The sequence below is a fragment of the Populus euphratica genome, unplaced genomic scaffold, assembly GCF_000495115.2.
Source record: "Populus euphratica unplaced genomic scaffold, PopEup_1.0 scaffold1594.1, whole genome shotgun sequence".
Classification (NCBI taxonomy): domain Eukaryota; kingdom Viridiplantae; phylum Streptophyta; class Magnoliopsida; order Malpighiales; family Salicaceae; genus Populus; species Populus euphratica.
The window spans coordinates 10,880-26,105 of record NW_011501447.1 but is presented as its reverse complement, the minus strand read 5'-3'; the positions used below and the strand labels follow the sequence as shown (position 1 = coordinate 26,105).

Genomic DNA, 15,226 nt, shown 5'->3' with positions numbered 1-15,226 from the left:
AAAGAAGATAGGGGGGGGGGGGGGGGGGGGGGCGTAGTTTGTTTTCTAACATTCTCGAAGTTATATTATTTCAATAAATTTGATTTTATCAAAATAGAATATACTCCACATTATATTAAAGATAAAGGATAATATAGAGTATTCACAAAACTTATAATAAATAATATAGAGTATTAACAAAACTTATAATAAATGAGGAATGATATTAACAAATTATAGATTGGGAATATCCCCACCTTTTTGTTACATTCTAGATGTATCAATGGAAAGAAAAATGGCCCGTAAAATCTATATTTTGTCTATATATATAAATGTTTTCCATAAATTAATATAGCGGCGTTTCCAACACTCGCTCCATAAATTAATTTGCTACCTGATAATCTTGAATTCCAAATTTGGTCTTGACCCAGCTTAGGATGTTTCACACTCCCAGTCTATATATACCCATGTTGTATGAAACTTGTTTTCGTGCTTCTCCCAGCAGTGAGGAAGATCAAACATATAATAATGACTTTGATTTCGTCTTTAAATGTGTTATACATTCACCCATCCTGTCAGTATCTGCTCCGATGCACAATCTAATATTATAGACTTCTCTTTGGTCTTTCGGATCGGGGCTATGTAATAACTAATAATTCCTTCTTGATGGTGGAAAGGAAAGGTCTTGAGAATCCAACAGTAAGTTATGAATCTTGACTGCAAATACCTTGAAACTTCAATCTTTTTTCAGTTTTATTAAGTAAGCTGCTCTGTTTTCCAGTAATAGGATTTTGACAATTCAAAAACATTTTAATTGAATATTAATTGTTTCTATGCACTCTATAAAGGCTGAATTATGGTAGATTGTAGAGCCTGATTTATATTTCAATGACATTTCAAATGCTTGTAGTATCCTTTCTTCTATGAACTTTACACACGTATTCTTGGAGAAAAGAATAAGGTTACAGATCATTTGGCCAAAACAGAAGTTCAATCAAAAACATATTTAGTTGCATGAATTTAGTTTTGTTTTTGATTTTGTGGGTGTTTTTTCAAGTTTTTATTAGTTCCTATTTTGTTTGTAAGGCAGTATAGTTGCAAGAATATGTTTATTGTTTGTACAGCCATTATCTTATTGGCTATAACATATATTAATAAAGTTCTTGTCTTTGATTAAGAAAACACCTAGGATGTCCCTTTAGGAAAAATCAATACTGTCGTGTTCCCATAAGGCAATGCTTGGTGACGTCATTAATGATCACTGATGATCTTAAGTTGACAGACTTTTCTCTATAATTTAGCTTTTATAATTGAGCTCTTAAAAATTGCTGTTTATGCATGAATAACATCCAAAAATATATTGCCGACAATAAAAAAAATCCTATTGTTGTGTTCATATTCTTGGTCTCGTCAATGAAGACTTTTGGGTCATGTAAGAGGATAGAAAGGCAAAGTCGCCAGTGCTCTGTTGGTTTTATGTAATTATTACTTTGCCTCGGTTTCCAATCACACTCAACAGCTAATTTTGGGCCAAGAAGGAAAGTTGATAGGAACCTTACTTTCTGTAAATAGTGATGGGAATGCATATTGCAGTTTTTCATCATTTTTACTTTTTAAATCCTGAAAGAGGTATTATTCTCACTCAAAAATAATTTTTAAAAAATATAAAAACTTTATTATATCAATGTTTTCCATAAATTAATATTTCCGCGTTTCCAGCACTCTCTCCTCGAATTACTATTCTTCTTCTTCTTCTTCTTGTTATTTGTGTGCTCAGCACCAGAGTCTTTCTCTCCTTCAATTCAAACAATCCTATTCCATTGATAGTTCTGCTTTCAACTCACAAAAAAACAGCATGCCCAGTCCCTTAAAAAATTATGTAGGGGATTTTTTTAATACTATAAGAATTAATTAATTTTTTGCATAATAAGAATAATCAGCCACTTCTAAAATCATGTAGGGGATTTTGTTTTTGTGTCTTTTCTTGTTATAGAGGTGTCAAGGAATAAAAATTAATTTGGCAACGATTTTGACAATTCAAAAAACTTTTTAATTGAATATTGATTGTTCTGTGCACTCCATAAAAGCTGAATTGTGTTAGATTTATATAACGCCATTACATGTATCAAGAGCCATAATATCTTGGAGATTATGTGATACTTACAGGGTGATTTAATATTATTTGGCCAAAATAGGAGTTCAATCAAAAACATATTTAGTTGCATGAATTTAGTTTTGTTTATTGTTATTTTTTCTCATCTTGTATAGCCATTATCTTATTGGCTATAACATGTATTAATGAAGTTCTCGTCTTTGATTAAAAAAACACCTAGGATGTCCCTGTAGGAAAAACCAATACTGTCGTGTTCCCATAAGGCAATGCTTGGTGACGTCATACTAGGAATCACTGTTAATCTCAATTTACATGCTAGGATGTGATTACTGATGATCTCAAGTTGAGATGATTTTCTTTATATGATCACTATTGAATAACATTTTTGCCGACAATAAAAAAAAATATTGTTGTGTTCCCATTCTTGGTCTCGTCAACGAAGACTTTTGGGCCATGAAAAAGGATAAAAAGGCAACGTCGCCGGTGCCCCGTCGGTTTCATGTAATTATTACTTTGCCTTGGTTTCCATTGGTATAGCAAGAACAATTTAGTGGGCCATTATTTTGAGTCAAGAAGGAACGTTATAGGAACCTTACTGTCTGTAAAACAGTGATGGGAATACATATTGCAGATATTTGTTTTAACCTCTTTTTTTTTGCGACTGTTTACTCTAAAAGCAACCTATCGAGAAGCAACAAAGAAGAGTTCATTAGCAACAATAAAAAGAAGTTGAGAATATGACATCCGACGAAAACAAAAGTTCAATTGTTAGAGAAGATCTAACTTAATTTTATTAGTTATGGTTTTATCTGAAAATTTGATTCTCAAACCTCAAACTTCAAACTGCAAACTAAGGGACCTACTTTGATAGTCTTATATTTAAAATTTGGTCAGCACCCAGTTATGTTTCACACTCTCATGCATGAAGCTTCTTTAATGCTTCTCCCAGCAGTGAGAAAGATTAAACATATAATAGTGACTTCGATTTCGTCTTTAAATCTGTTACACATTCACCATCCTGTCAGTATCTGCTCCGCTGCCCCGTATAGCAAGTCTCTCTTTCGTTTTTTTTACTACAGAAACTGAATGAATAGAGCACAATCTGAGTCCTAAGATTGGTTTGTCTATATATACTACTAATATTGCCTTTCTTTACTTCTCATCTTTCCCCGACTTCCACATTTCCTTCCTTCAAAATTCCAAATTTTCTTTGAATCCTGAAAAGCCAACATGAAGTTTTATTCATTATCCCTCGCTCAGTTTCTCTGTTCCATTTTGTTTCTCTTGAATTTTCTGACAACAATTTCATCATCATTCTCCTCAAATCTCTCCTCTTCTACTCATTTATGTGCTCATCACCAAGCTCTTTCTCTGCTTCAATTCAAACAATCCTTTTCCATTCAGAGTTCTCCTTTTTGGTTTGCTAGAAATTATCAATATGATCAATATCCCAAGACAGAGTCATGGAAAGAGGGTACAGACTGCTGCTTGTGGGATGGGGTCACTTGTGACCTGGAAACCGGGCAAGTGACTGAACTGGACCTCTCTTTCAGCATGCTTTACGGAACCCTGCATTCCAATAATTCTCTCTTCTCTCTTCATCATCTTCAAAAGCTCGTCCTCTCTTACAATGATTTCAACTTCTCCAAAATTTCTTCTCAATTTGGTCAGTTTTCCAATTTGATGCATCTTAACCTAACTCATTCAAATTTTGCAGGCCAAGTTCCATCAGAAATCTCTCATCTCTCCAAATTGGTTTCCCTTGATATCTCAAACAAACATCTAAGTCTAGAAACAATCTCTTTTGACAAGATTGTTCAAAACCTAACCAAGCTAAGAGTACTCTACTTGGATTATATAGATATGTCTTTGGTTGCACCTAATTCCTTAACGAATTTGTCCTCTTCTTTGACATTGCTTTCACTTGTGGATTGTGGATTGCAAGGGGAGTTCCCAAGTAACATCTTTCTTCTACCATACCTTGACTCCCTCATTTTGGCAGACAACGAAGGCCTCACTGGCTCTTTTCCTTCCTCCAATGTGAGTAATGTCCTCTGGCAGTTGGTCCTTTCTAATACAAGAATTTCAGTTCATTTACAAAATGACTTCATCAGTAAGCTCAAGTCGTTAGAATACATATTGCTTCGCAATTGTGACATTCGAAGGACAAATGTAGCTCTGCTTGGTAATCTCACACAGCTTAGAATGTTAGACCTCTCACATAGTAATTTGAGTGGTGAAATCCCATCATCATTTGAAAACCTTTCAAATCTAGAGAGTCTATATTTATTTAGCAACTTCTTCAATGGGACAATACCATCCTTTTTGTTTGCTCTTCCTTCTTTAGGTTATTTGGACCTTCATAACAATCATTTCATAGGCCATATAAGTGAATTCCAACATAATTCGTTGGAATACCTTGATCTGAGCAATAATCACTTGCATGGTCCTGTCCCAAGCTCAATTTTCAAACAAGAGTATTTGAAAGTCCTTATTCTTGCGTCCAACAATAAATTGTCAGGTGAGATTTCTTATTCCATATGCAAGCTGAAATACCTTGAAATCCTTGACTTGTCCAACAACAGTCTGAGTGGTTCTATTCCACAATGTTTGAGCAACTTCAGCAACACTCTCTCAATTTTGCATCTAGGCATGAACAATCTTCAAGGCACTATCTCTTTAGCATTCTCAGAGGGGAATAGCTTGGGATATCTTAGCCTCAATGGCAATCAATTGGAAGGGGAAATACCATCATCTATCATCAATTGCACAATGTTGGAAGTTCTTGATCTTGGCAACAATAAGATTAAGGATTCATTCCCCCATTTCCTAGAAAGGCTTCCAAAGTTGCAGGTTCTTGTTCTAAAATCCAATAAACTCCAGGGTTTTGTGAACGATCCGACTACTTATAATTCATTCTCTAAATTACAGATTTTTGACATCTCCAGCAATAATTTGAGTGGACCATTACCAACAGGGTTTTTCAATGGTCTTGAAGCAATGATGACTTCGGATCAAAATATAATTTACATGACATCAAACAATTACTATGGCTTTGCCGATATTTATGCCTATTCCGTAGAAATGACGTGGAAAGGATTGGAATTTGAGTTTGTAAAAATTCAAGGTATCCTCAGAGTACTTGATTTGTCAAGTAATAGTTTCACCGGTAAGATTCCAAAATTGATCGGAAAGCTTAAAGGACTCCAACAACTTAACCTCTCTCACAATTACTTTACTGGTCATATCCAGTCATCATTAGGAATTTTGACCAATCTAGAATCATTAGATCTATCTTCAAATTTGTTCACTGGAAGGATTCCTATACAGTTGGTAGATCTAACATTTCTTCAAGTCTTAAACCTTTCACATAACCAGCTTGAAGGACCCATACCCCAAGGAAAGCAGTTCAACACGTTTGATCATCGCTCATTCGAAGGAAACTCGGGTTTGTGTGGATTTCCAATGCCAGAAGAATGTAGCAATGGCGAGGCACCACCATTACCACCATCAAACTTTATTGCGGGAGCAGATGATTCAACATTGTTTGAAGATGGGTTTGGATGGAAAGCTGTGGGAATTGGGTATGGATGCGGGTTTATGTTTGGAGTCATAATGGGATATGTTGTGTTTAAAAGAAGAAGACCTGCATGGTTTCTGAAAATGGTTGAAGATCAATGGAGTCTTAATGCAAGCAGAACGAAGAAGAATGCTAGTAGAAATGGTGCAAGAAGAAAATAAACAATGCAGTCAGTATCTTCAAAGTTCGTTCTGTAAGCTGTTTCCTTTCACATTTGTAAGTAATCATAAATGAGGAAATATCCCCACCATTTTGTTACATTCGAGATATATCAATGGGGAAACAAATGGCCCGTCATTCTTTCCGGGAAAAAAACAGCAGCACAATTATTAAAAAAAACAAAATGATATGAAGGAGGTTTCTTCATTTAGCAATTAAACAGGTTAATATTTTCTTTGCTGTGAATATAAAATATCTTTGTTTCGTAATTCAATTGGTCAGCACATTGGTTTAGTTGAAGGTTGCAATATCGTATTGATAACATTATTATTTTTTGTGCGACAAACAACATGCAATATCTTTTCTTTTCCACTATATATATATATATATCATCCCCTCTTTATAAAAAAAAAAAAAAAAAAACAAACAAATACTGACCCAGCTGCTTCACTGTAGAAATGAATAGTTATGCGGCCAGGCCAAAGGTAACCCAGCAAATGTATTGCGCTGTACAGTTAACAGAAAATTTCAGTGTTTTTACATTTCAAAAGTGTCTCTAAAAAAAATTTTAAATTTTTTTATTTAAAATTAATATTTTTTTGATGTTTTTAGATTATTTTTATATGCTGATGTTAAAAATAAATTTTAAAAAATAAAAAAAAATAATATTTTGATATATTTCCAAATAAAAAACATTCACAAAAAACCACAACCACACTTTTAAATATATCTTTTGCACTAAGATTTTAGCATATATTAAAACACCTTGATATTTTGTTATAGCAATAAATAATGAAATATTAAGAATTTTTTTTCACTTTGATCATGAACATTATTTATGATTTTTATGTTTTTTTAATTATTATTTTTTTTCTTAACTTCATTCTTTAATACTGGATTGATTGAGAATTGAGTTTTAATTTTTTTCATTTATTTTCTATCGAGTTATTATGATTTTATGACTAGAAATATAAATTTTACCGGTTAGTTAGGTTGAATTGGGTTTTTTTATTAATTTAATATTTATTTTTTAATATGTGTCCACCTTAGCCGGTCAATCTTCCCAGTTGTATTTACTAGAGTTTTGAAACCCGGACTAGCCTAGCAAGTTGACCCATGACTCAGCCGACCTGAGCCTGACACCGGTCCGAGTGAAGGTAAAAACCTATTTAGGAGTTGGCCCAGTGAAACCTGATCGACCCGGGACCCGGTCCACCCGGTCAAACTCGGGTGAGTCCCGATCTATTTTTTTTTAATATTAACAACCATTAAACGGATGTCGTTATAAGAGTTTGTCTCAGCCAACAAATTATCATGTCCCTTTTTCCTTTTTAACTTCCCACACTACCTCTTTACAAGACCCTATCATCTCTTTCCCCTTTCTCTTTTTTTTTTTGATTTTCTTTATAATTTTATGTCCCATTATCATCAATTCTTCCGTGATATTTTTTAACAATCGGAAGGTGCCTTGGTTTCAAGGTTTTCCTTATCTATCTCCTCATTGTTTTTTGATTAATTGTTTAGTTTTGTAATTATAAAGTGAGGAATTATGAGAAGTTTAAGTGAGCAATCAGCAGTGATGGTGGTTTTTTTTTTTTCGGGGGGGTTGGTGAGGCTAGTGTTGATAAGGAAAAGAAGAAGAATAGGCGCCGATCTAAATGAAACCCTCCCAATCTAGGTAATCCTAACTTAAAAGTACTAATTGTGTTTGTCTTTTGTGGTTGTTGAGGAAAGTCCAATAAATTAATTGTTGTAAGATTTGAGCTATAACTGTAAAAAAGAACAACAAAAAAGAAAGAGAGAAAGATTAGTGATTTTGGAATTTTTGTTATCTTTGCTTTTATATTTTTGTTTTTGTTAGTTTTTCCGCTAAGAGTATTTGTATTCCCTTTCAGTGACAACTAAGAATTTTATGAACAGAACAATGTTCATTTAATTACTTTTTTAATTTTTAAATGAATCAATCATCTTTCTTTTCTATTCGATCAAAGCCAATGGAAAAGCTAGTGGTAGTCGCCAAGGTAAAAGTAAACTGAACATGGATTGTAAGTATGCTGGTTTTGGAAATTCCTTGGTTCCTCGTAAGGGTTTTTATTATGAGAATAGTTCATGTGCTGGTGAAGATGTTCATGATGAACTGAATGGGCCAGTGGGTTATAATTTTTTTGGGTCGACCCAGATCAACCCATTTGACTCGTGACCCGATCACTTGACCGGGTCGGGTTTCAAAACTAAGGTATTTAGTGGGGTTAAAGACCAGTACACGAGATCTTATGGTTATGGTTGTGTCAACAAGAGGTTCAACAATGGATAAACACCACTGGGGCAGGGTGTTTCAGTCTTGGGACTGCCATGAACTGAAGATTCACATCTAGAATAGAAGGCTCTAACTATGGGTTGGGTATTCAATGAATGGTATGCTGAGGACAGGGCAGGGTATATGGCACAAGGGTTATCTAGAATAATCTTCTATAACCTTGTAAGTCAGCATTATTAGGTAGTAAAAAAAAGAAAGAGGATAGTTAAGAGAGTTTAGAGAAAAACACTTGATAAAAATATATCTTCATCTCAATCTTCTTTTTGTTCTTGAGTTTTTTTATTCGGCATTACTGTTTTGATCTTATACCACACCCATTATTCTTCCAACAAAACCTATGTGAAATACCATTACTTTGACACTTTTGGACTCCTGAACTCAGTCCAAGCCAAATGCCAAAAGCATGGCCGTGACATGCTCAACTAAGAGGTTAGCAAATAAGAAGAAAGAAAAAGGATACTTCGATCTGCTTGCAGTCTTTGGACAAGTAGATGCAGATTACAATGTTAACTTAGCCATAAAAATGTCAAACAAAGAATACTGAATGAGTTACTCTACTGTGTGGAGAATGGTGAGGTCAAAGGCAGTGTGATGCTAAAATGCCATAAGCACTTATTCCAGTAAAAGGAAACAAGAGGTTGGCAGATATTTACATTCATAAGAGATCATAATTTATAAGATCCTCTGCTGATTTACTCCACACATGAGACACTCTGTACTACGAGGAACTAGTTTCTGAAAGATTGTTAGCGTCTGCATCTTTTGGAAAAGATTTATCAATAAATGGATGTATCTAACCTACATGATTGCTCCAAAATTAATACAAAGAGGTAGCCAGCCAGCAAACGCCAACTAATTAGGAAAGCCAAATAGATCATTGTATTTGTTGATCATGTTCTATCAGGCAAAGGCCCGAAAATACACACCCCATCAAGGTTTTCCAGAACATAAGGCTTTGAAGTTTAGAGAAAAAAAATTGAAAAGAAATTAAAATTTCTTCTTTATGATATGCCTATAGAAACATAGAACAAATTTCGAAATGATAAGAGGTAAATCAGAGATATAAACGGACAAGGAAGCTGACTAAGTTGGAGACTGTAAAACCATTGGAGAAAATATAAGCATAAAATAAATGGCAACATCTAGGAGTATAAATCCATGTATAACAAAACCTAAATCAATTATTTTCACCATTCATTATAATTTGATGAAATGAACTCTACTGCTCATATCACAATGTTTCAATATTAACTTTTAAGGGTTTAAATATTGGGGTTAACATCTAGGAGAACTCGTTAAATTTCTAATGCCGGAGATTCTGATAAATCAGATAGTGATTATGATCAATGGGATACAGATTTATTATAACTAAATCATGTAAAAGGCCTAATAAATATATTTATATTCTTGCCAAACCGATTATCTGATGGAAAAAGGAGATATTTTTTGATCTGATAGCAGGATAACACTCAAGTTTTGCTAATAGATTCTAAAAAAAGGATTGTAATCCTTTTTAAACAATGTAGAGTAAATTATTAGTAATAAAATATGCTTACTGTTCTTGTTTTAGACCCTTTTGTAAATTATATCTTCAAATTCTTATTTGATTAGATTTGTCACTACACGCCGTCGGGCGATGACTTCACTCCTTTTTGTTTGTTTTTAACAAAAAAAAATAATTTAGTTTTTTCTTTGATTGGGGAAAATAAAGATTTTATTTGGAGTCGTCATCTAGTAATCTGAGGGAACTAGAAATCCAAAATTAGATACTGGTCCCAGAAATTCGGGTACTAGGTTAGTTATGATTAAAGGAAGGTAGACACCACCCTTAAAACATACTTTCAGAGAAAGGCTATCATTACTTGTGTGTTTTTCTTATTTGATTCAAATGCTATTATATTTTGAGTTTATTTGTAAATTTTTAACATGGTTAACGTCGGTCCCTTAAAATAGGAGACATGTTAAAAATGACATCAGTCCCTAAAATTAGGAGACTTTGTCTAAAATGTCGACATTTATCCCTAAAAAGGAGAGTTACGTCTGATTTATCAAAAAAAAAAATAATGGACATAATCCATATATGGTATTTAAATTTTGACATCGGTCCTTTTAAGTAAATAAAAGAGACGTGTCGACAAATAATATTTATTTTATTAAACAAAAATTATTTTGATATCATTGATAAATGGATATATCAATTCTTGAGAATTGGGTTTTTGACCTATGAACAGTGATATGATAAAATGAGTGTTGGACCCGCGTCGTTATTTTTTTTTATTTTTTTACATGCAAAAATTTACAAGTATTTATATATAAAAATATCAAAAAAATACCATAAAATCTCATAGAAAATTACCTGAGTACCCCTGTATAGGTAAAAGACTGAAATACCTTCGTATTTATCAAAAATTTATGAAAATGCCACTAGTGGCGCGTGTGGCTCACGCGCGGTTACTGTTGATGGCAGCGAATTTTTTTCGATGAGATTCCAACCAAAAGATGGTTGATTCTAGTAGATCTGAGGACGACGATTCTGATGGTGATGGTCTCGTTGGTCGTTGATGGCTGAAAAGGGAGAATCGATGAATTGAAGGTCGATTGGCCAACGACGGTCGCGACCTTTTTTTGGCCAAAATCGTCTGTGAAAAAGTGTAAAACAGCTTGAAAGGAGGCGATGCACGTTTCTGTGGTGGTTTCGCAGCTTGAAACCTCCAGAAATGGGAGATCGGTGGAGAGAGAGAGAATCGCCGGCAAGAGGAGAGAGAAGATCTAGGTTTTGATATGGTGCGAACAAGTGTATGGTGCACCGGTGCGTCTAAAGCCTGTGAACTGTTGGATCGCGGATGAACAGATCGTGCGGTTGTGATTGGTTTGATCTGCAAGTTGATCGGACGGTAGGGATGGACTGGGCTAAGATCTGGTGTATCGCGGTGTACCGAGTGTTTGGTACACCTGCTGACGTGGTGCAACAGGATCAAAAGGAAGATTATTTTAAAGGCTGAGATTGATTTGAGTTTTAATATGGTGTGGTAAAGTTTATTTTATCCTAAGAAATCAAAGGCTCAGATTTAAACATTATTATATCTAACGGTTGGGATATTTTTGATATTTTTCAATTTATTTTTTAAAAAAATCAATATCTTACTAGGGTATAAAAAGTATAAAAAAAAAAAGAAATAGTAACAAATAGTAAATAGTTACTCGAATTCAGAATTCGTTTCTGTTTTTTTCTTGTGTCTTGATTTCATTGGCTATTTATAGCCAATGAAAGGGAACAACAAATCACAGATTGTGCAGGTAATCACGGGATTGTGCAAACTTTTCAACGTACAGCTGCACCGCCTACCATCGGCCGAAATCCTCCGCCTACTGTGACAAAATTGAATTATTATTTTTTTATTATATATAATAATAATATTTGTTTATAGGAGTAAAATTAAAAATTCAAATCAGTATTATAAAAAGCTTTTTATCCACTAAAAATCAATTTTAATTACAAAAAAAAAAAATCTTTATACGGGTATCAACTCGGTGGACCAGGTTTTTTTGACCAAAAATATCAGTTTTGACCAAAAATAGTTTGAAACTCATTTTTTCATCGCGGTCGACATGGTGGGACCTGTATTGACCCGGTGGACTCGGTTTTGACCGAAAATGATAGTTTTGACCTAAAACAGCCCGAAATTCATTTTTCATCCCGGTCGACATGGCGGGACCCGTATTGACCCAGTGTACTCATTTTTTACCAAAAATGACGGTTTTGACCCGAAACGGCCCAAAACTTATTTTTTATCCTGGCCGACATCGTTTAACCCGTATTGACCTGGTGGACTCGATTTTGATAGAAAGATGCGGTTGACTCGAGAAAATATATTTTAAACTCTTTTTTTTTCTTCTTTTTTTTTATTATATTTTTTTGTTATGAATAATAAGATAAAATAACATTCAAAAAATTTTAATGAATCCAAAATTAGGTTACAACAAGATTCATCATCGGTCTGAACTTCTCTAAACACACCAGACCAATACGGGTTTTGCATCCTCGGATCATCCAAGGACGAGGCTTAATCTCAATTAATGCATTATCCTCTCCTAGTTCCAAGGATTGAACTGTTATTGGCATTTAATTCTTCTCTTTTAATTCACTCTTTCTTCTAAAATCTTAATATTTTGTTTCTCTATAATTTTAATTGTATTTATGACTTAATTAATCAACACATGTCAAATGAGTATATATATAATTTTTTTTTATATGATTAATTATTTTTCTTCATGATAAGAAACACCAATTAACTATGATGTAAATCAATACAGTGGTGTTCCCATTCCTAGTCCATGAAGACTTTTTGGACCATGAAAATATAGATATAATAGGCAAAGTCATTTGGGCTCCATTATTTTGCTTACTTATAATTTCTGGTCTTGCTGAGCTTTGAGTCAAGAAAGCTAATTCTACGAACTACTTTATTTTTTATTCATTATCCCTCACTCAATTTATCATTTCCATTTTGTTTCTCTTGCACTTTAATCCAACAATTTAATCATCGGTCCTACTCGGCTCCAATTCAAACGTCGAGGAATCTTAGAATCAATTACAAGACAGGAGTATAAATCCATGTATAACAAAACCTAAATCAATTATGTCACAATGTTTCAAAATTTATTTGTAACGTCAACATATCAAAATAATTGAAAACATTAAAAGAAATCAATTTAAAACAAAAAAAAATAATCTTTTTCAAAAACGTTTCTCAAGCTATTAATTCTAAACAAGTTATTCTGAAAGAGTAATCATACCATTGTCTGAACATTCAAAGTTATAAACATATTTATTCAAGTTTGGTTTCGAGCAGAAACGTCGTTCATCGTTTCCACTTTCAAGCAGCCCAACACGATTCCTTGGCATCCCAGAAGAGACAGCAACGGTCTTTTTATTTTATCCATTTAGCCCCTAAAGAAAGATTTAGAAATAATTCATTGTAATTTTTTTATTTATGAGTCAGGATATCTTCTAATAAGCTTTCAAAAATAAAGGTTAACTTCTAGACGCATGCAAACCATTGTGGTTCAACTTATATCTCAATACTCAATTAAGCCCGATACAATATCTTTTATTAATTAGGTCCTAAATATTTCAAACATTTCTTAATTGCTGATTTTATTAAAGAAAAAGGCATAATCTTACAGCAAATTTAATACAAAACTTGGCAGAAATGGATAAAGGGGTCCGGTTTATAAACCCTTAAAATGTTTTGGATCTAATTGATAAAAGTATTGTCTTGGAATTCAATTGATTATTAGGTAATAAATACATCGGTGGGCTAATTTTACGTTTCCACTCAAATGATGTCTGTCAAACAGTCTAGCGAGTTCACATGCTTATGCACATTTTGAAAATTTAATTTTGAGATTAAGTATTTTTAAAAAAAGATTTAATGGTAAGATGATAAGTAAATGATAAATGGATGAGGCTTATGTTTACAGGCTTAATTAGGGGTGGTGTTAGGATTATTTGTTAGAAAAAGATCAAAATTAATATAATAAAATATAATATCTATTTTAATTTCTTGTATATGAGTTATAAAACAAAACCTATATAATTTTGTTTTATGAAATAACTTACTATAAATATATAATGATTTTTGTGAAGGATATTGAAATTGCTCAACTATAACTTTAATATTACATATTAGAATTGGTTCACTAGGCTATGAAAGAGATAATTCGAGAAGCTATACTAGAAAATAATATAATTTATATCTTGAGATTCCATTGAATAACTTAAATTTTTAAGTTGAATTGATTTTGTGATATAAAAAATAATTAATACTTCAATAATTTTGAGTTTTAATATGAAACCAATTTAAAAATTTATCTAATTAAATTTGGTTAACTCCATTGATTAAATTTAATTAGCTTAGATGACTCGGTTAAATCTAAATACGATCAAAGATTATTGTATATTATTTTAATTCAAAACAACTTTGAATTATTTAAAAAAAAATCAAAACAAAGTTATCTTATAACTGATGCAAATCCAAGTCTTTGGTGGTGGGTTGATAACTGTTATTTCATGACTTTATCCTCAAATCCTGTCATACTCGTAAATAAAAGAAACAACACAAATCGTTCAATACTATATGCATGCACCGTCCACAAATGCATCATCAAATATAGTAAGCTGAAATAGGTCGATGGCTATACAGTATTGTTAGCTTTTCTACAGTAAACAGGACTCCCAACCTTCCCTGCTGCCATCCACCTCTGCAACCAGAAGATACCAGCTCTCTGCAACCTCATCGTGTCAGCAGCTTCGAGTTACATGCCACCATATATTTTAACCAGACCAACATTCTCCTGGGAGTTCTCATTCTTAAACAAAGCATCCTGTAAAATGAAGGTCCAAACATTGTTGCAGAATCTGTATGTCCACAGATGTCCCGGCAGCACCCACAACCAGAAAAATAATAAATCTTTCCGATTTCTATTATAGCACAGAATACAATCTTTCTCCCGGAACGTGTAGCAAATTGTCAACATTTTTTTCTCAACCACCATCAACCACCCTCTCCTTTAACAACCACCATCAACCACTTCCAACCACCATTCAAACACCCTCAACCAAGTTGCCAAGGCTCTCCTATAAATAGAGATAAAGAGAGAGCAATGAATAAGTGTAGTGAAAGTGTGGTGAGTGCAACTGTGAGAGTGAGAAAATACAGATTTGAGAGAAACACCGAGTGTAAGAGTGAAACACCCGGTTAAGTGGGATTGTACTGGGTTGAGTTGAGTGTTTGTATCATTCCTCCAATACTATACAATCTGCTGCCTCCGTGGACGTACCCGATTTTGGGGAACCACGTAAATCTGTTGTTTGTGTTTTATTTGTGTTTGCTTTTGGTCCAGTATGCGCAACAATTGGTATCAGAGCATTAGGGAAGCTTGAACACTGAAAAAAACACCTTTTTCAGCTCTCTGTTCAAAGTTGCAGAATTTTCAAAGTTCTCAGATCTTGATTTTGACCACCTGTGGAGATTCCTCTCGTTGATACGAGTCCAACGATATAAAGATCATCAAA

The 15,226-nt window shown here is 33.4% G+C and overlaps 1 protein-coding gene across 1 annotated transcript; it reads left to right on the top strand.

The window, feature by feature from the left end:
* The first annotated feature begins 3,283 nt into the window (after positions 1-3,283).
* Positions 3,284-5,833, top strand: LOC105117905 (receptor-like protein 12). The gene has a single exon (XM_011015709.1). It carries the CDS (start codon positions 3,323-3,325, stop codon positions 5,831-5,833), a length of 2,511 nt encoding a protein of 836 aa, XP_011014011.1. The 5' UTR covers positions 3,284-3,322.
* The last annotated feature ends 9,393 nt before the right edge of the window (positions 5,834-15,226 follow it).